Source organism: Perognathus longimembris, chromosome 14, assembly GCF_023159225.1.
Source record: "Perognathus longimembris pacificus isolate PPM17 chromosome 14, ASM2315922v1, whole genome shotgun sequence".
NCBI lineage: Eukaryota > Metazoa > Chordata > Mammalia > Rodentia > Heteromyidae > Perognathus > Perognathus longimembris.
The window spans coordinates 60,414,914-60,435,640 of record NC_063174.1 but is presented as its reverse complement, the minus strand read 5'-3'; the positions used below and the strand labels follow the sequence as shown (position 1 = coordinate 60,435,640).

General features: G+C 48.2%; 1 protein-coding gene across 8 annotated transcripts in view; it reads right to left on the bottom strand.

The window, feature by feature from the left end:
- The window catches only part of Ppp2r5c (protein phosphatase 2 regulatory subunit B'gamma), a 134,132-nt gene that overhangs the window by 17,883 nt on the left and 95,522 nt on the right, over window positions 1–20,727 (bottom strand). For all 8 annotated transcript variants that reach the window (XM_048362688.1, XM_048362687.1, XM_048362690.1 and 5 more), the window contains 7 exons: window positions 16,174–16,284; window positions 15,033–15,125; window positions 14,817–14,947; window positions 9,833–9,892; window positions 6,471–6,579; window positions 5,461–5,514; window positions 1,106–1,276 (listed from right to left, as the gene is read on the bottom strand). In XM_048362688.1, coding sequence (XP_048218645.1) covers window positions 1,106–1,276; window positions 5,461–5,514; window positions 6,471–6,579; window positions 9,833–9,892; window positions 14,817–14,947; window positions 15,033–15,125; window positions 16,174–16,284 — 729 coding nt within the window. The remainder of the gene's footprint in view (window positions 1–1,105; window positions 1,277–5,460; window positions 5,515–6,470; window positions 6,580–9,832; window positions 9,893–14,816; window positions 14,948–15,032; window positions 15,126–16,173; window positions 16,285–20,727) is intronic.

The window sequence follows — 20,727 nt, the reverse complement described above, 5'->3', positions numbered from 1 at the left end:
ATATCTGCCCCATGATGTGAAAGGATGGGTGCTAATGGGTCAATTCTGCCCTCTTGGATGGGAACGTGGTAGGGAGAAGAGGCAGAAATATTTTTCACCCCCCCCCCCACACTTTTGAGACAGAATCTTACTATGAAGCTTATTCTGGGCTTGGACTTATTCTCTTGCCTCACTCAGCAGAGTGCTGAGATTACAGATGTGCACTACCACACTTGGTTGGAAAATGCTAATTTTTTTGTCTTTGCCACTGAGCTACATCCCAGCCCCGAAAATGCTAATTTTTAAAAGCATTAAAAAAACAACAACAACAGGGCTGGGGATATAGCCTAGTGGCAAGAGTGCCTGCCTCGGATACACGAGGCCCTAGGTTCGATTCCCCAGCACCACATATACAGAAAACGGCCAGAAGCGGCGCTGTGGCTCAAGTGGCAGAGTGCTAGCCTTGAGCGGGAAGAAGCCAGGGACAGTGCTCAGGCCCTGAGTCCAAGGCCCACGACTGGCCAAAAAACAAAACAAAAACAACAACAACAACAACCTTGAGAGAGACTTATGTCAGAAGAGTTTATAATGAGTAAAGAATTTTTCAGACCTAGGGGTTTTTATCATCACAATGATACTGGTAACCCAAAGCCAGGCATGGGGGCTCACACCTATAATCTCAGCTACTTAGGAAACTGAGATCTGAGGGTCACAGTTTGAACTCAGAAGTGGTGTTGTGACTCAAGTGTTGGGGCAGCAGCCATGAGTGATAAAGCTAAGGGACAGCACTAAAGTCCTAAGTTCAAGCCCTAGGACTGCCACACAAAAAAAATTGATAACTCGGTTGTGAAAAATAAGGCTGTGTTCACACTAAACTTGAACAGAAAGAGGTGTACAGAGAAACCACTTCTAATCACTCTTGTGAAGAAAAATGTTTTCAATGATGAGAACAAGACATGAAACTATGTTTCATAGAATTAAAATTTTAACCTTATTTTGAAACACAGCTGAAGTAAAAACTTTAATTTTAACTTTGAATTGTGTGAGAAGCAAACCATGAACTGAAAACTTTCATTTCCAAAATGAATATTATGAAATAATTGAACAATTGCTCCCCAATCGCTACCTGGAAGTGCGGGCTGGAAACACATTTGGCTAACTGCCGGAAAAGGGGCTCCATGATCTTCACAAATTCCGACGGTTCAATTACATCTAGAATCTCTTCTAGTTCATTTAAGAACATTACTTCTTTTGGACTGTGAGTCTTTGGCCAGTATTTGAGAAGTGCCATTACCACCTAAAAAAAGAGAGGAGACAGGAAGTGAGGGCCGACATCTGCTAGGTGAGACATACTCTTTAGGTCCTTGTAGAGGGTCAGTCTCAGAGATGAGCGTAGCATGCGGCCTGGTATAGCTAAAAAGGCTTAATTTATGCAACCCCTTTGATCACCCACCCTTCTAGTAAATCAGTTCCCTGACCTTCGATGGTGGTAGGGAGGGGTTTAGTGCATTTAGAGAGAACAGGCTCAGTGGAGACCACACAGAGCACAAGAATTCAAAGGTGTTCTGAATGAGGCCACACCCATCCTGGATGTTGGGCGTGGCCAAGCTCACACAGACCCTGGGCTTGGCTGGCAGGGAGCAGCAACAGTGAGTGGCCTTGGCCAGAAGTACCACTGCGTCCAGCTACTTCCAGTCAGGACCCCTGGAGCTCAGCAAACTGGCATTTACTCAATGTATGGACACTGTACACTTCCTGCCCAAGCCCAGTTGCTTTCTGGATAACCTTTCTTTATATGTTCTTGTGGCGTCTAAATGTCCAACCACAATCAATGCAGTAGAAAGTACTTGATTCTACTAAATGAAGAATAACAACATTTCTAAGCCTGGCCTGTAATCCTAGCTACCTTGGAGGTGGTTTGAGACCAGCCCAGGCATCAAAGGAGTCCATCTCAACCAATAGCTGCTCAGAGGCACATGCCTGTCAAAGGGAACACAGGGAAGCACAAATAGGAGGACTGCGGTCCAGCTGACTTATCTTGAAAATAACAGATAAACGGGCTGGAGGAGTGGCTCAAGCATTAGAGCACCTGTTTAGCAAGCATAAGGCCCTGAGTTCAAACTCTAGCACTGTCAGAAATAAAAGTGTACATACACACACATACACACACACACACGCACACAGACATACATGTACATCTCTGTCTATGTTCTATCTACCTACCCTCAATTTTGGAGTTTAGTTATCTTAGTTCTAAAGAGTACAATGATCTCAAACAGGCAATTGTAAGCAAACATATGCATTTGTATATACAGTTCAGAAGTGTGAGCAGCAGTCACTTGGGAGCACCTATGAGGCCCTGTTCCAGTTCCTGTGCCGGGCCCCGGCCTGCTGAGGGTCACTGTGCTTGCTGCCCCTTGAGATGGGCTGGCCCCACTCCCCAGTGGCTTCTGGCTACGCAGATCCCTGCTTAGGAAGCCAGCTTCTTCATCAAGCAGTAGTCAAAAAATAAGGTGGGATTACAAGATAACAATGCCAAAAACATCCATTTTGATCAAAATACCTGCTTTGACACTTTGGCATTTGAGCTCCTGGACAAATTTTTATATTATTGTTTATATATGTGGTGCTGAGGAATTGAACCTAGGGCTTCATGTATACGAGGCAAGCACTCTTGCCACTAGGCCATATTCCCAGCCCCAACACACTGTTTTTAAAAGGTGCTATTTGCCAGGTGCCAGAGGCTCAAGTCTCTAATCCTAGCTACTCCGGAGGCTGAGATCTGAGGATTATAGTTTGGAGCCAGCCTAGGCAAACAAATCCTCAAGATTTTTATCTCCAAAAAAAACCTAAAACAAAACAAAAGCTGAAAAGTAGAGTGTGGCTCAAGTGGTAGCGTGCCAGCTCAAGTGTGAGGCACTGAGTTTAAGGTACAAAAGAGGAAAACAAAACATGACAAAACCCCAAAGTGTTTTTTCTACAAGTGCATCACTTAATGATTTTGCCTGGCCTTTTACTGAGTTCCCCTGAGCGTATGGACCGCGGCTAAGGACAGAGCACGTGCACTGCAGTGGAAGGCGACCGAGCTAAGCGCAGGCCCTGTGCGGGATGATGCCCAGGGCTGTGCAGGGAGAGGAGTGGAACTGGAGATCATCATGGTGAGCCAAGCGAGACAGGCCAAGCTCCAAGTGCCAAATATGGCACCCCCCACCCTCATTTGTGGAGCACAGACCCGAAAGACACATGTATGTGTAGATATTTGCATGTGTGACTATAGGACCATTTGGAGGAAAAGGAGAGAGGGAAGGGGAAAGAGAATGATGAGGGATGAATAACATCAAAACACACTGTGTGGACCTATGAAGATGCATAAGGACTCTCAAGGAAAGCTGGTATGGGAGTGGGGGGTAGGAAAGAGCACTAGAGGGGAGTATTCTATTAAAATACAAAACATACAGGTCTGAAGTGCCACTGTGAGCCCCTTGACAGGAGAAGCATACAATAAAAAATTGGCAGGAGAGTAAAACAGGTTCTGTGGGGGGAGGGGGGCAGGGATCAGCAGGAGGGGGAGGGTGCATATGAGCACTCTACAGACACGAATGAAAACAGAACCGTAAAACCCTTGCAACTGCTTTTAGAAGAAATGGGTGAGGAGGAGTGATACAGGGGGTGAGGCTGATGGGGTACATTGTATACATGTATGGAAATATCTCATTGAAATCCCTCTTGTATAGCTAATGGCATAGCTATGGTAATTAAAAAAGAACAAAGGAAAAAACATAACAGACACAAATCACCTTATAAACCTGCTACTCCTTTTCATTTGTCCATCAGGGGAAAGAAGTCTGCTGATTGGTAGACTATGTAACACCACTGACTCAATGATTTCATCTTACTGCAAAGCATTTATTTGGGAATAGCTTTACAACCACACTCACTTTTCATGCTCTGCTGGGGCCCGGGAGTCCCAGGAGACCCTGGGTGCACAGCTGGCCGAGCTTCCCTGGGAAGCTGTCCCTCCTGCACCCTGGTGGGCAGTGAGACTCAGGGTAAATGTCGGCGGGCGTGGGGAGTTCCCTGCCCTGCACTCGGAGAAAGAAGAGCTGCCACCAGGCCACGCAGTAGAGCTCCATGAGCCCAAGGGAGGCAGATGGTCACAGGTAGATAACAATGTTCTTTAGAAAATAAGCTTTTTGTTTTTGCTGGCACTAGTGGCTTGAACTGAGGGCCTCACACCTGGTTAGTTTGCTTGCTCATGGCTGTCGGTCTACCAAATGAACCATGCCATCAGCCTGACTTTTCACTGGTTAACTGGAGAATGAGTCTCATAGACTTTTCTGCTTAGACTGTCTTCAAACTGTGATCCTCTAGATCTCAGCCTCCTGAGTAGCTAGGATTACAAATGTGAGCAATAGCACCCCAGCTAGGTTTGTGTGTGTGTGTGTGTGTGTGTGTGTGTGTGTGTGTGTGTGTGTGTGTGTGTATGTGATGGGGGAGGGGGGGCGTGGAGTTTGAACTCAGAGCCTTGCACTTACCGAAGTGCTTAACCACTTGAGCCATGCTTTCAGTCCTTTTTGTTTCCGCTATTCTCTAGAAAGGGTCTGGTATTTATGCCTGGGCCAGTACTTATGCTCCTACATAACTGGGATAACAGGTGTGTACCACCACACTCAGCTGGTGTTTTTTTTTTTTCTTTTCTTTTCTTTTTTGGTTGAGATGGCATTTCATAAACTTCTTGTATTGGGCTGGTCTCCAACTACGACCTTCCCAATGTAGGATTACAGGCACGAGCTACTGTGCCAAACTAACTTTTTTTTCTCTCTCTCCATTGCTGGCACTGGGGCTTAAACTTAGGGCTTGTCTCTTAGCTTTTCCACTCAAGGCTGGGAGCCACAGCTCCACTTTTGGCTCCTTGGTGGTTAGTGGGAGGTGAGAGTCTCCCAGACTTTGCTGCCCCGGCTGGTTTTGAATCACGATCCTCAGATCGTAGCCTCTTGAGAGGATTACTTGAGAGGATTATGTTAGCCACTGGCACCTGGCTCACATACCACAGACATTTAAAATCCAACCCTGAAAGATAGCCATCTAACATTCATTTGTGACTTGCAAGTACACTCTAACTTGGGAGGAAGTAAATAATGAAACAGTATGGTAAATCTCGTTAGCACGAGCCGGCCACCCCCTCCTGCAGCGCCTCTGCATGAAGGCAGTAAGCACGCAGTCGTCCGCAGCATGGCGACTCAGCCTCTTGGGGGCTCAGTGTCCTGTGCCTGGGCCAGGGGCAAGCTCCTCACTGGAAGATTCTGTAATGGCAACTACCACCCTTTGCAAACCTCCAGCACAGAAGTGCGCTTAGCCTGCTGATCAACGCTGCAAGTGAGGATGAAGGCGCTGCCCGGCAGCAGACATGCAGCCACAGTCACACATCTGAGGCTGAGGAAGGCGCGCATGCGCAGCAGGGGCCACAGACAGAGCACTTACTGGCTCGGTGAGGGTGCTGTCCTTCTCTAAAAACTGCACGACACAGTACGCCAGCTGAAAAGTGACGGGGAAGAGTGTTAACATTCCCTTTCGATATGGAACCATCGTCAAACACTGTCCTCTGGCAAGACAAAGGCGTGGCAAGGCCGGAGCCTTGAGCCAAGGAGGCTCTGACAGGGGCTTCTGGGGAGAGAGAGACCCAGGCCTGACTGACACCCAGCGGACAACTCTTCTCCATTCATTGGTACCAAAACATCTTTTAGACTAAGCACCATCAAGTTAATGCAGCATGGTGGGAATTTCCTTGTGGTCCTCTTGGAGATCAGAATGAACAAGGAATCTAATAGCTGGGGGAAACATTAAAATCAGTTTCCACTTGAAATCTCTGAATTATTAATTCCTTTTGTGCGGCAAGTAGTTAATAGCAACCCCAGAAAACGGGTTATTTCCCAGGAAGACAATGCCCTCTGAATCAATTCAAGAATATACTTTTTTTTCGGTCAGAACAGGGTCCCTCTCGTGTGCGCCCTGGGGACCTCCATGGGTGTCCCCGAGGAGGAGCCCCCCTTAGGCTGCAGGGTGCGGGGAGAGGCATAGCTCAGGGTCCAGGGAAGAGTGTGGGAGAGCCGAGTCTGGAGACAGTCAACTAGCCCGCCAGGAACCACTCAGCTCTCCAGTGGAACCAGAGCTAGCTCAAAAACCCCATTCCTGGTGCCCTCCCCACCCCCAGCTCTGTGGCCTATTGGCTTCTGTGCCTAAGGCACTAAGTTTTAAGCCATACAGCAGAAAGCAGAAGTCATCCTTTCCGTCGGCTCCTGCTACCCCGACATCACATCTTCTGTAAGGTTCCTGATCCCAGAGGCTTCCCTTAATTTCTTAAGAGGAATCTCTCACCCCCTTCTTCTCTCAGTTACTCCCGAGCGCTGCTTTTGACATTGCTAGCGGTGACAGGGAGGCCCTCTAGTGAGTGGCCCGGTCCCCACCCACCCTGTGCCGTGAGGATGCCTTACCTGGGGATGGTAGACACTCAGGGATTTCACTTTGTGCAAAGGCAGTAACACCTTCAATAAGAAAATCTTGTGCTCTTCTTTGAGTGGTAAGGCAAATCCATTAATTATACTGTTGAAGAGACCATTTATTCAAGTTAGTATTTGCAAATTCCAGATTAAAACTAGGTATTTGGGTTGGGAATACGGCCTAGTGGTAGAGTGCTTGCCTCATATACATGAAGCTCTGGGTTCAATTCCTCAGCACCACGTAAACAGGAAAAAGCCCCAAGTGGTGCTGTGGCTCAAATGGTAGAGTGCTAGCCTTGAGCAAAAAAGAAGCCAGGGACAGTGCTCATCAGGCCCTGAGTTCAAGGCCCAGGACTGGCAAAAAAACAAAACAAAATAAAACTAAGTATTTTCTCATTCTTTGTCTCTGTTTTCAACATGATGAGCTGGCAGGCAAAGTATGTTTCAAAAAAAGGGAGTAATCAAGAGGCAAACCCCCAGATGGCTTTGAGAAAGCACAGCCATTGTAACCTTTGCGAGTGCACGGTACTATTGAAGTTCCAGGCTTGTGGGACGTGACTTGGCAGCGGCTGCCTGGCGGCGGGAGCGCCGGGCGGAGCCTCCTTCCTCACACGGGGCAGGTAGGACAGCAGCGGCAGGTCTCTCGCTCCCAGAACGCCTTGAGGATCCCTGCTTTCTCAGTAACTCAGGCTCATTACCCAGCGTTGGCAACGGAGTGGGTGCTGGTTAAAAGCTTGTAAAGAAAGCCACCAAAGAACCTCCTACCCCATGTTTTTGTCCCAAATGGCATCTTTTTGTTGTTGTTGTTGTTGTTTTGTTTTAATTGTGGCCATTTCTCAGAGCCAGGGAAGTTAGGGCAATTCTACTGTCCTCCTCCAAGCTTCATGATCTGCCACGCCCACCAGGGTAATGTGCTCACTCACACATCACACAGGGGGCCGCTGGACAAAACCCCCATGCTGGAAGAAAGATAAAAATGGCAGGATGAGGGCTGGGAATACGGCCTGGTGGCAAGAGTGCTTGCCTCGTATACATGAAGCCCTGGGTTCGATTCCCCAGCACCACATATACAGAAAATGGCCAGAAGTGCGCTGTGGCTCAAGTGGCAGAGTGCTTGAGCAAAAAAGAAGCCAGGGACAGTGCTCAGGCCCCCGAGTCCAAGGCCCAGGACTGGAATGAATGAATGAATGAATGAATAAATAAATATGGCAGGATGAACTGGGGCTGGAGGCTCAGGCCTGTAATTCTAGCTATTAGGAGGCTGAAATCTGAAGATCAAGGTTTGAAGCTAGCCTGGGCAGGAAAGTCCATGAGCCTTTTTTTTTTTGTCACTTATGGTGCTTGAACTCAGGGCTTAGGTGCTATCCTTGAGCTTTTTTCACTCAAGGCTTGTATTCTACCATTTGAGCCACAGCTCCACTTCCAGCTTTTTGGTGGTTAATTAGAGATAAATCTTGACTTTCCTGTCCAGGCTGGCTTTGAACTGTGATCCTCAGATCTCAGCCTCCTGATTAGCTAGGATTACAGGTGTGAGCTAGTAACACTTGGCTGAGACTCTTATCCTCAATAAACTACTCATAAAAAGTAGGAAGTAGTGCTGTGGCTCAAGTGGTAGAACACTAGTCTTGAGAACAAAGAGGTTCAGGAACAGCCCCAGGCGCTGAGTTCAATCCCCAGGACCAGCAAAAAGAAAAAAAAAAAAAAAAAGAGGAGGCAGGCCTTAGCGGAGGGGCAGCACAGTCCTTGGGTTTACACCTCTTGTAGCTTGTCTACCCCACGTCAGCTGAGGAGGCAAACACAATTACCCTGCCCATTTGACTGGCCCGAGGTCAAGTAACTGGGAAGGATGCCCCCACCCAACCCCAGTATGCCATGCATTGAGGGACAGTTTTGTCATAATGTATCAAAAGTGGCCTATGTAGATGTCTCTGAGGACGATGCCGCTGTGCAAATTACATGAAGGGAACAAGGATGGTCTTTCCTGGAACTCTTGGGCACGATCTCACCCAGCAGACAATAGTGTCTTTGAGACCAGACTGTTTAGGGCTATGGGGAACTAGCGAGCTCAGTGCAAAGACCTGGGTTTCTTTGCTGCAGTGGCTCCTCTGCAGCCTGCCCTGCAAATGCACACCGAGTTCCCACAGGAGAAGAGCACTACCGAGCTTATGTACTCATATCCCTGAGGACACAAGAGGAGTGGGTTAGGAGGTCTACTTGGATTAAAATGACAAAAACTTTGAAAATTGTCAATTATCAGTATACACATAAAAATCAATAAAATCAAAGCAATATTAAATATTAGCATTTATTCAATACCCCAAATGTATAATCTCTCTTTTGAGTTTCTAGGATCAACCTTTTTGTTGGTGGTGGTGTTGGTCGGGTTTGGACTCCGGGCCTGGGCACTGTCCCTGAGCTCTTCAGCTCAAGGCCAGTTATGCTACCACTTGAGTCACCGTTCCACTTCCTGTTTGTGGTGGTTAATTGGAGATAAGAGTCTCATGGACCTTCCTGCCCAGGCTGGCTTTGTACCACAATCCTCAGATTTCAGCCTCCTGAGTGGCTAGGATTACAGGCCTGAGCCACTGGCGCTGGCTGGATAAAAATTCTTATGTTACCATTTTTGTGTGTGTATATGTGTGATACTAGGGCTTGAACTCAGAGCCCGTGCTATGTCCCTGAGCGTTTGTGCTCAAAGCTAGTGCTCTACCACTTAAACCACAGCTCCACGTCTGTCTTTTTGGTGGTTACTTGGAGATATCAGTTTCATGGACTTTCCTGCTCAGGCTGGCTTTGAACTGTACTTTAGATCTCAGCCTCCTAAGTAGCTAGGCACCCACCTCAAATTAAGCGTTTCTGACTCTGTTCTTGAGGAAGTGACTGAAGTTCCATAGTTTCCGTGGTAACAAAAATGAGCTATGGGGCTGGGGATATAGCCTAGTGGCAAGAGTGCCTGCCTCGGATACACGAGGCCCTAGGTTCGATTCCCCAGCACCACATATACAGAAAACGGCCAGAAGCGGTGCTGTGGCTCAAGTGGCAGAGTGCTAGCCTTGAGTGGGAAGAAGCCAGGGACAGTGCTCAGGCCTTGAGTCCAAGGCCCAGGACTGGCAAAAAAAAAAAAAAAAAAAAAAATGAGCTGTGTGAAGTGGGATCAGCTTAAACTTTAAAAAATGGAACCATAAAAATGAGGTTTGTCCTCTGGTGTGTTCTATTCCAAGAGCTCACCAATCTTCTCCTTAGGTGAAACTCTATCACCTTTCTTTTAGAGAATGATGTAAACTACTTGCCTTAGGCAAGGAGACAGGTTCAGTCTAGTATAAATTCCACCTTGATCCATTCACTGGCAGACTTACCTTCCCAATATTTCCAGTAATTCTGCTATGCCATTATGATGCTCTGTTTCATAAATAAACCTAGAGGAAACAATTTGTCAGAGTCAGACTGTGAGTTAATAGCTAGAAAAACTAAAATCATCTGCATAGGAAAACGAAGGCTGCAGGAGGCAAGGTCGGCAGGAGGTGGCACATCAACAGCCTGTGCAGCCTGTGTGGGGTTTGTCTCCCTGCTGGAGATGGGAATGCCTTGAGGGCTGAGGGCTTTCTTGCTCTAATGTCTTCCCAGGAGTTTATCTTTAAAAGTTTCCTCAAAAGGCTAAACACACACACACACACACACACACACACACACACACACACACACACACACACACACACGCTAACCGCAGAGCTGCCCAATGACCTGGCAACACCACTTTGGGGCTTTTACCCAAAGGATCACAAACAAGGCCATTCTAAAGCTACCAGCACAACCATGCTCATTGCAGTATTATTTACCATCACTAAAACATGGAACCAACCCAGATGCCCCTCAGTAGATGAATGGATCAAGAAATTGTGGGGGCTGGGAATATGGCCTGGTGGTAGAGTGCTTGCCTCGTATACATGAAGTCCTGGGTTTGATTCTCCAGCACCACATATATAGAAAATGGCCAGAAGTGGCGCTGTGACTCAAGTGGTAGAGTGCTGGCCTTGAGCAAAAAGAAGCCAAGGACAGTGCTCAGGCCCTGAGCCCAAGCCCCAGGACTGGCAAAAAAAAAAAAATTGTGGTATATATACACAATGGAATCTTATGCTTCCATCAGAAAGAATGATATTGCTCCATTCGTAAGGAAATGAATTAGCATATGTCTAGGATAGTTCTAGTAGAGGATCTCAATAACTCAATAGCTATGTACATATGATCGCATAAGATGATGCTAAGCGAAATGAACTCCAAGATATGGAAACAAGTGATTTATTTTTGTTGTTGTTGTTTTTTGGCCAGTCCTGGGCCTTGGACTCAGGGCCTGAGCACTGTCCCTGGCTTCTTCCCGCTCAAGGCTAGCACTCTGCCACCTGAGCCACAGCACCCCTTCTGGCCGTTTTCCATATATGTGGTGCTGGGGAATCGAACTGAGAGCTTCATGTGTAGGAGGCAAGCACTCTTGCCACTAGGCCATATTCCCAGCCCCTATTGTTGTTATTTTTAATGTACTATGTGAACTTATTTCTTTTGTTTATCTTGCCTACAGTTTAGCCCCTGTTGTCACTGCATTTGATTTTGGTAATCTAGGTAATGTATATACTAGGGAAAGGAAGGGAAACATCAAAATGGTGAGACAAAGGGTAAAAGGCAAACCAAAGCAACAGCAATACTTACAAGATAATATGTAAACTAACTGTACAACTCGGGAGAGGGGGGAATAATTAAGGAAGAGGGAAGGTGGGAGGAAAATGAGGGAGGAGGAAACAAGTTTGACAAGAAATGTACTCACCACATATATACCTGTAACTGCTCTGTACATTACCTTAACAATAAAAATTTAAAAGTGGAAAGAATTTTGGTAGCAAACTCCTTATTTCAACTATCCAGAGTCAACCAATAACAATCTGTTTCATCCCACTGACACCTATCCATCCACTAGTTCATCTCATTTCCACTAATTTCAGTTTTCAAGCGCAGTGCTGACAAAGGGGAGTAGCTCTTCCTGGAGCACCTTTGTGACTATGTGGTCTACATCCACCGACATCCCCCTACCCTTCCTCTTTGGGGCTCTAAGTGTCATCTTTCCACAGTGACAGTTGGCTGCAGCCTGTCTCCTTTCCTCTGAGCAGTCTCTGCCACCATGTCCCGGTGCATGCTCCCAGGGAACTATGTGCCCCACCCTCTGCATCTGCTTGTCCCCCCCAAACAAGGATAAGGACTTCTTGTAACTGTGTTCCTAGTGCTAGGATTGAGCCTGGCATCTGTCAGATGCTTACAGTGCATTTGTTAAATGAACTGGGGATACAGAAGGAACAGGGACATGCAAGAAAACAAAAGAATGTCCTTCTCCTAAGAATTTTCTTCAGAAACAGAATCTGCTCTTGCCCCATCCAGGCTCACCTGCTGTTGGTCTCCACCAACACACATAGAAGCCTTCTGTGAGCAGTCAGATGAAGCTTTTTATTTAGAGACAGCTGTAAGCCAGAAATAAGTCTATAATGACTAAAATGTTCTAAAATTTAATTGTCCTTGTTTGAAACAACTGTGCAAGTGACCCAAGATAAAGAACAGGCAGGCATTACAGATTCGAAGTCTATGCTGAGGGCTAGGTCTAGACATTTCTGTATTCCCAAATAGCCACGACTGCCTGATGGTCAAAAACTCCTTGAGGGGCTGCTGCTGCCCTGCCCCAAGGAGTGTTTCCGCCAGACCCTCACACAGAAGAGACAGAGAACAAAACAGGCAGGTGGGCAAGACCGATGTGTGGACAGGTGTCAGTGTCCTTGATAAGCCGACACAGGGCCCCACAGGCACTGGGGCCACGGGGCCTGAAGACGCCATCCGTCACCTGAGAGTGAGAGCTGGAGGTAGGCGCAGGACGGTGTCCTTGTTGCATTTGCTTCCTACCAGCCTCCTTCTATACCCGCCCACGACAGAATCCCACTAAGTGAAATTAGTTGTGTGTGTCCAGGAGGAACAGTAATTCAGTGTATCAACCTCAGTTCAAAGGCTCCTTCTCACTTCATGTATTTTCTCTGTGATGGCTGGCGCAGCCATGTGGCTTTGATACCTGGCTCACCCCGCCCATCGTCTCACTGATCTCAGGGTTACCTAAGGACGGCAGTCAGGCACAAGCCATTTGGCTTTTCAAATCAACACTCTTAATTTCTAATTACTTTGATCTGATTTGAAGTAGGTATAAGAAAGAGAAAATGAGGGTAGTTTTCCTTTCCCAGAGGAAGACGGGAGGGGGTCATGTGCACCCATTTAGAGCAAGCTGGAGTATTTCTAACTTTAGCAGAAAGGGAACTGGACCTTCTGAAACCTGGGCTGAGCCTGCTGCTCAAGACGGATGCCTCCCCGTGTGGTGTGTTCTGGAGCTCGGCTCAAGAAGTGGGACTCTACTTCCTTCCCGGGAAGCTGGGCTGCCCAAGACGCAGGGCAGAAGTAGCTCAGCAGCTCCAGGCCACGCCCTTAAGAGGACTGGCAGCTCCTGCCACTTCCCTCTGGAGGCAGCCGTCGCCCTGCCTGGAGGCTGCATGAACGGAGGTGGGCAGCAGTCCCTGCTGTGCCAGCTACCCTAGAAGCCACCAGGCAGGAGTGAGAAGTCACCTCGGGCATTTATGGCCCTAGAAGACACCACAACATTTCTGCTGAGTTCACTTTGGACACACAACGGAGAGGATCAACGGCTGGTGACGGAGGCCAAGGGTCTGCGGATCAGTGCAGCAAGGGCAGATCCAAGGCTCCGCTCTGCCACCGCAGCTCCAGGTTTGCCAAAGCACCATCAGGAGTCACCCAAAAGCACAGCGAACTCACATTTCATACACAGATTCGAATGAGAAATTCTAGGACAAATCATCAAATGTCTAGAAAATTCCTACAAGATATAGTTGTACAGGTTGAGAATCCTTTACTCAAAATGCTTGTGACCAGTAGTGCTTCAGATGTGGGATTATTAAATATTTTTTAGATTTTAGAATATTTGCACATACATGATGAGCAATTTTGGGGATATGACCCAAGTGTGTGGTTTTCAATTAAAGTGTGTGTATGTGTTGAACTCAGGTGGGTGCTGTTCCTTAGCTTTTTTACTCAAGGTTGGTGCTTTACTACTTGAGTCACTTCCAGTTTTTGTTTATTGTTTTGCTAATTAAGAGATAAGAATCTCACGACTTTCCTCTCCAGGCTGGCTTCAAACTAGGAGCCCTAGATCTCAGCTTCTTGAGTAGTTAAGATTAACGGTATAAGCCACCAGTGCCTTGCAAGCTTTTTTAGCTCCATGAACTGAACTAGACTTTTTTTTTTTTAATAATTGAGAGACATTTTTGCTGTGTTGCTCAGGGTGGTTTCTAATTCCTAGGCTCACGGAATCCTTCAGCCTCAGCCTCTGGAGTAGCTAGGACTATAGGTATGAGCTACAATGCTTGGCTGTGTCTGGGTTGTGACTGTCTTGTCACCTGTCACATGCAGTCAGATGTGGAATTTCCCCTGTCATCATGACAGTGCTCAAAGTTTCTAACTTTGGAGTTTCAGATTTTAGGTTTGGGATATTTTGGTCAGTAATATCCAGTTTGTACTGCATAAAAGTTAGACAAGCTGGGAACACAGGCTCAAGACGTTTTGTTAGTTTACCCAAACCAATCTGAAGGAATCTAAAGATAAGCTTGGGACTTGTACTTGCACTTGAGCTTGTCCCCAGCCCTTAAGGTATGAGACATTTCTACTTCTTTAACGGTGTGTTCAACAGATTTGTGGTTCTGTCTCTGAACAAAATCTACTAGTGTTGAGGAATCAAAAAAATTGAAGCAGGGGCTGGGAAGGTGGCTTAGCAGTAGAGTCCTTGCCCAGCATGAATGATGCCCTGGGTTTGATTCCTTAGCACCACATAAACAGAAAAAGCCAGAAGTGGCGCTGTTAGGCTGCTCTGATCCTCACTCCTGTCTCCTTCTCAGATTCTTGGAGAAGGAAGAGCTGCCTCGGGTGGAAGGAACAAGGTGCTGGGACAGAATTGGTTTATTGCCGTCAGGCACCTAGAGGCTTCTGGGGAAGCCCAAAGTGTGAAGAGTGGGGTTCTGGGAGGTTGTAGGATGCCTCAAGAGGGAGCCAGGTATGGGGCTGGGGAGGGAGCTACCCAGACAGCAGCAGGGAAGTCAAGGGGGTGGACAGGGTGCCCTAGTCCCTGGCGCATGACTTCTAGCAGGCTGTTGCACCTCTTTCCACTGCCCCTTGCCCTATAGCGACACAGGGCACCTAGTATGGAAGTGAATACCATCGTGCACAAAGAAGAACGTCACCCTCACGGAGACTTACCTATAAAATATATTATTTATCTGTTTTCGGATGTAAGCTCTCAGGCCTAAGAACTTTCCATAGATTCTGTGAAGGGTGGTTTTTAGAAAATCTCTCTCCCGAGGATCCTCGCTGTCAAAGAGCTCTAAAAGCTTTAAGAAGAAAAAGATACTTAGTGACCAGCCTTGCAGTTCTGCGGATTATGGCTCCTGACAGTTCAGCTAATTGGTACCTTACCTGCAATACAAACTTCTGATCAATATATTTCTTCGCTATATTAGGCTGGAAATCTGGAGACTCTAAAAATCTTAAGAAAAATTCATAAACAAGCTAGGAGAAAAAAAACAAACAATGAGTGAAATAACAGTATTTTATTAAGTGGAGATTAAGATACCCCTTGACTTGATTTTGTGTTTGTTTGAAAATAACAGATTCTTAAAAAGCCACATCTCTACAGAATCCATGCTGAAATGTGTGGCTTAACTCAATTGTAATTTGTGATGGTAATTATTTTGCTTATTGAGAACCACAGACTATGCTTTAAATAGCTGTCAAGCAAAACATCCTCCACGGCCATGTCACCAGCGCTTAGATCACTGCCAGAGCCCGCTGAAGAGCTGCCACGCCCTGAGCCTGGGTCAGCCTCTAGCCTGGGACTGGCAGTCTGTTGCTTGGGCGTCTGAGACACAAAACCAGGCAGCAGGGACTCTGCGGCTGTCAGCAGAGAGGGCTGCACAGATGCAGACAATGAGCTGCAGTCACTGGCTTCTCCCCTCGTGACTGGGCTGCGCTGGACATCACTGCCTGCTTGTCATGAGCTACGTGTAGAAACTAGATTCTGGGAGGGCGGAACATCTGGCTCCCAGGATATCCTCCCTTCCCAGTCTGTCCCACTATCTGCTTCCCTTCCGATGCCCTGCCACCCACCCCCTCCCACCCCCAGGCCTGAAACATGCATGATCTCGCTCTGTCCACGCTGGCTGGAGGCCTTCTAGCCCATCTGGCACATATAGATGCATCTGGAGAAGGTTCCTGTCAGGAAGGAGCCCAGAGTGTGCAGTGTGCAGGGACACAGGTTAAATCCAGGCACACCGGGAGCATACCTGTGGAAGTCCTCCAGGCCTCAATTCAGTGGTTATCTACAAAGTGGGCATTGCCATTGAAGATACACCACCAGTTCTCATCTTCGTAGTTTGTGTAAAGCACTCAAACACAAACACAGTTTGCTAAAACATTTCTAGATCAGAGATAACTTCGGATGAGAGGTCTAGTGGCTAGCACTGAAGAGGCCCTGGGCAATGCCTCTGCTCCACAGAGCTAGGGAACCCCATCCATGCTGTGTGTACCACTCCTGTGTGGGTCTTGCAGAGTCCAGTACCTGAAGATGAGGCCAGGCTGCTTCTAACGTTGGTTCATCTTCCTCTGGATCGAATTCTGCTCCCGTAGGATTGGAGGAGGGTGGCAAGGTTCGAAACATGTTAACTGCAAACTAAAACCCACATATTCCATTATTACAACCATGACACCTCAAGTCTTACAAAGGGTATTTTAAGACACACTTAATTCTAATAATAGTCTCTTCCTATTGTGAAATGGCTGGTCATTATTTTTAAGATTCAGAAACAGTGGAGTCTGGGTCAAAACTATAGCAGCAAACACACTTCCCACGGGCAGGTAACCACCAGTCTTTTGTTTGAGTTCTTCCTCCCTTCCCAACCCCCCTTCCTTTATTGTCCGGTACTGGGGCTTGAACTCAGGCCTGGGCACTGTCCCTTAGCTACTTTTTTTTCTTTTTGGCCAGTCCTGGGGCTTAGACTCAAGGCACTGTCCCTGAGCTTTTTTTTTTTTGCTCGAGGCTAGTACTCTACCACTTGAGCCACAGTGCCACTTCTGCCTTTTTCTGTATATGTGGTGCTGAGGAGTCGAACCCAGGGCTTCACGTATGTGAGGCAAGCACTCTACCGCTAGGTCATATTCCCGGCCCTGTCCCTTAGCTTTTTCACTCAAGGCTGGTGCTCTACTTGTGCTGCACATACACTACTGTCTTTCTGCTGTTTAACTGGAGATTTGTGTGCCTGCACTGGCTTCAAATTATGACCCACAGAATTCAGCCTCCTGAGTAGCTAGGATTTGAGGTGTGAGCTACTGGCACCTGGCTTAGTCTTCTGTTTCTTAATCATCAAACTTTCAGTGGCAACTTATACTAACAGATACCGGGTGTAGTGATGACTTCTGAGCTTTCATACACATAGTGGGTGGGAAAGCAAGGAGAATGCTCTCACACTGCTAACAAAGGGCAAAACGATGAAGGCAGCAGCAGGGACTGAGGAAGCGAAAATGATGGGAAAATAGCAAACGCTGCACTGTCCTGGGATGGCCTCCTGACCCTCTGAGGGGAATGCTGGAGGGTCACTTCCAGAGACAGGACTGTTCATTACGGCCAGTGAGAGGAACATGAAAGTCTAGTTTTCCTGAAGCACCAAGTCTAGGATCATTACCTAATTGCATCTTCAAACCTACTGTCTGCGAGTTTCAGTGACTGGCTTACAGGTGATTAACAAAGGGTATGCTTCACCCATACCCTCAAAAGCACAAACTCACAAACATTTTGACGTGAAGGAGAGCTCAGCAGTGGGAGCAGTGCACAGGGAGCCAGGCCATTCAGATATTTGGTTTGGTTAAGGCCAGTGAACCCTAAGTGTTTCTCCATTGTTTTCTGTCTATCTATTATTTATCTAGAGATCTAGTGCTCTCTCTCTCTCTCTCTCTCTCTCTATATATATATATATATATCTACATATCTATCTATCTATCTATCTATCTATCTATCTATCTATATAACATTTATCTGTCTGTCTATCTGTATCTCCTATCTTATCTATCACCCCAGCTGCTCCCAACCTGGACATTTCTTGTGGGGGCATCAACTGTAAGGCCTGGAACATCAGCGCACATCTTATGTCTTGAGAGGGGAGCTCACTTCAAGAGGAGCATGCATGCTCTTCAGACAGCACAGGAGTGCAACAAGGAAGAAATGGTTGGAAATCCAGAAACAATTTAAATTCTTTTAGTAAAACAGAAGTAATATTCCTGAGACCTAAATACTAAGGAAACAAGTCTGGAACCTAAGCCTTGGTGCCAGACGGGTTCTCACCGGTACCCATCCTCTGGGGACCAGAGCCCTGTGAGCCAGTCATGTGCACAAGCCTCCGTGGGAATGCCAAAATAGGTGACAGATGACAAAGAATGACAGGCAGACAGGGCACCTCCTCAGCAGGCAGACGGCCAGGACGAGCAGGCTTCTCCAGGCACTACATTCATAGAGTTGACCAGGCCAGCAACTAAGGAGAGGCCACACACCACCTGGCTAGGCCACCACTCCTTCCAGAGTTTGCAGGGAGTGGCAGAACTGCCTGTCACCACCAGCCACCTCGCTGTGCCACAGCTCCTCCACCAGCTGTGAGTATGAAGAGAACCAAGTCTTTGTGCGCTAGTCCTGGGGGCTGAACTCAGGGCCTGAGCGCTGTCCCTGAGCTATTTTGCTCAAGGCTAGTGCTCTGTATCTTTGAGCCACAGTGCCACTTACAGTTTTTTGGTGGTTAATTGCCCAGGCTGGCTTCAAGCTGGGATCCTCAGGTCTCAGCCTCCTCAGTAGCTAGGATTACAGGCTTGAACCATGGGCACCCAGCATCAGAACTGAGTCTTTAGCTCTCTTGATCTGCGCTGTCTTTCTCTTAAGGCCAAATCATGGGGGTGGGAAGTGTCCCAATCACAAAGAGCTGAGGGCCACATTCAGAAGAGAGAGGCAGGTCTGCTGGTGTCTGTGGGGAAGAGCTGCATGCTGGCCAGGTATTGGTTTGGGGACAGAGTGTAATACACAGAGATCAGAAGTGAATGCGGTCATTGGAGCCCCCAGCAGAGGTAGAGGGCATGGGGGAGCTTTGGGGCCGTCTGGGAGACTGCCAAGGGAGGGCTGGCTCACCACAGAGGGCATGCTGCCCTCTGCACAAGGATCTTTAACCTGCCCCACAGGGACAGACACACCACGCAGGAAAAGCCTGCACGCTGGTGGAGGCAACTTCTCTTCCCCTCTGCTCAGTGAAGGGGCCAATGCATGCCCGTCCCAAAGCCGACTGTGATTTGGAGTCTGAGATGAAAACCTGCGAAGATGATCAGGCTTCCCAGGAGGTGCAGGGGGCGTGACGTCACAGACAATGGTTAAAGGCAACAGTTAAGAAGCAAAGGTCTCCCAGAGTGATGGTTCATCTTGTGCTACTCAGCTAAGCTGCAGTACCCGATGATACAAGCAGACATGGACAAGGTGTTGCTGTGAAGGTGGTCTGGAGATGCTGTGAGCAGCTACCATCAGTTGACTCAGAAAAGGAGATTATCTTGGATAATGCGGGTGAGCCTCACCCCACTAGCAGACGGCCCTGTAAGGCTGGCTGGGCTCCACCCTTCTCCCTTTCCTGCCCATTCTGAAGGAGGCCTGACGGGAACACCCATCTGCGGGGGGCCTGTGAGTAACCCGGTCACACTATTAGGAGAGCCCCTGACGCACTGTCAGGCTTCTGTTGGCCACAGTGAGTGCTCAGTGAGTGGTGGTCCGCTGGCTAGGAAGTGCTCAGGCTTCTGGGTCCTGCATGGGGGGCAGGGGCCCGCCAGGCAATGGCTGCCACCCTGCTGCAGCTGCAGCCTAGTGCTGTGCAACTTCGCTGTCCTGGTTGGAGTTCACACCCCTGCTGGCTCCTCTCTGTCCCCAGCTGGCGGTGGATGGACGCCAGGACCTGTGACCCGGTTGGAAGAGGCAGGTCACAGGTTTGCCTTTCAAAGGTCTGTTTCCTCCAGATCCTCCTTCTTCTTCCTGTTTCCTCCCCACGAGGTGACTAACTCTGTCCCACCGCATCTTTGCCACAATCTCCGGCCCCATGAAGGCTTGATGAAGCAGGTGACAGTGGACAGAAACCTTGGAAATCACAAGCCTTTCTCCCCGCACCCCCCCACTTTTGTTTGTTTACTTATGTAAACAAAGGGTCTCACTACATAGTCCAGGCCCAACCCTCCTGCTTCAGGAATCATCCTCCTGGATGCTGGCATGAGGGGTATGCATCATCATGTCCAATGGATCTTACTTCATTTAACTTGATTTTTTTCAGGTATTTTGTCCCAGCAATGGGAAGCTAACAATGAAGGCAAATATGGTGCCCTCCCCGCCACGCACTCTCTCAGAGGAAAGGCTAGCGGGAGCCCAGAAGGGAGTCCTCACTGACCGGGAGTCCTTCCGGCCCCTGGGTCTTGGGCTGTGCAGCCTCCAGACGGCAGGAATGCCTGGGGTGTGTGGCGCAGCTTGTGCTGTCACGCCAGAGAAGCCGGGGACCGACACAATGAATGCCATCCACAGCCAGGAGGCCGTGCCCCTGCCACTCCATGGAAGCGCTCCCCCACGCACGCACGCACGCACACACGCATGCGAGGAAACAATCTTCCACCCCTAACGCCTGACCTCTGTGTGACCGCAGGACACGGCCCTGACCTAGCGCTCACCTCTGGAAAAGGTTAGCTAAAGATTGCTGAACACTGGGATTTAGAGAGCGAGAGAGAAAGGAACAAATGGCAAACAGTATGACACCTTAAGCTGCTCTCGGGCTCTAACCTAGTAACATTTCTTATCATAAAGGCTTCAGGGGTTACCTCTGTGGAGGGCCACAGGAAACACAAGCTGTGGGGCCCCCACCAGGGCGCAAATGGCACCTGCAGACTCCAGGACAAGTGGCAGCACTCAGGACCACCTGCACCAACCTTCGTGAGAACCAAGGGACTGTGGGGTCTGTTAGGTCCCTGTGGGTCACTCTGGTCTGTTAACAATCTTGGAACTGAAACAGAGGTCTGGATTCAGGGCCGTGTCACCCATGAGACTGGCAGCATGGCGCAG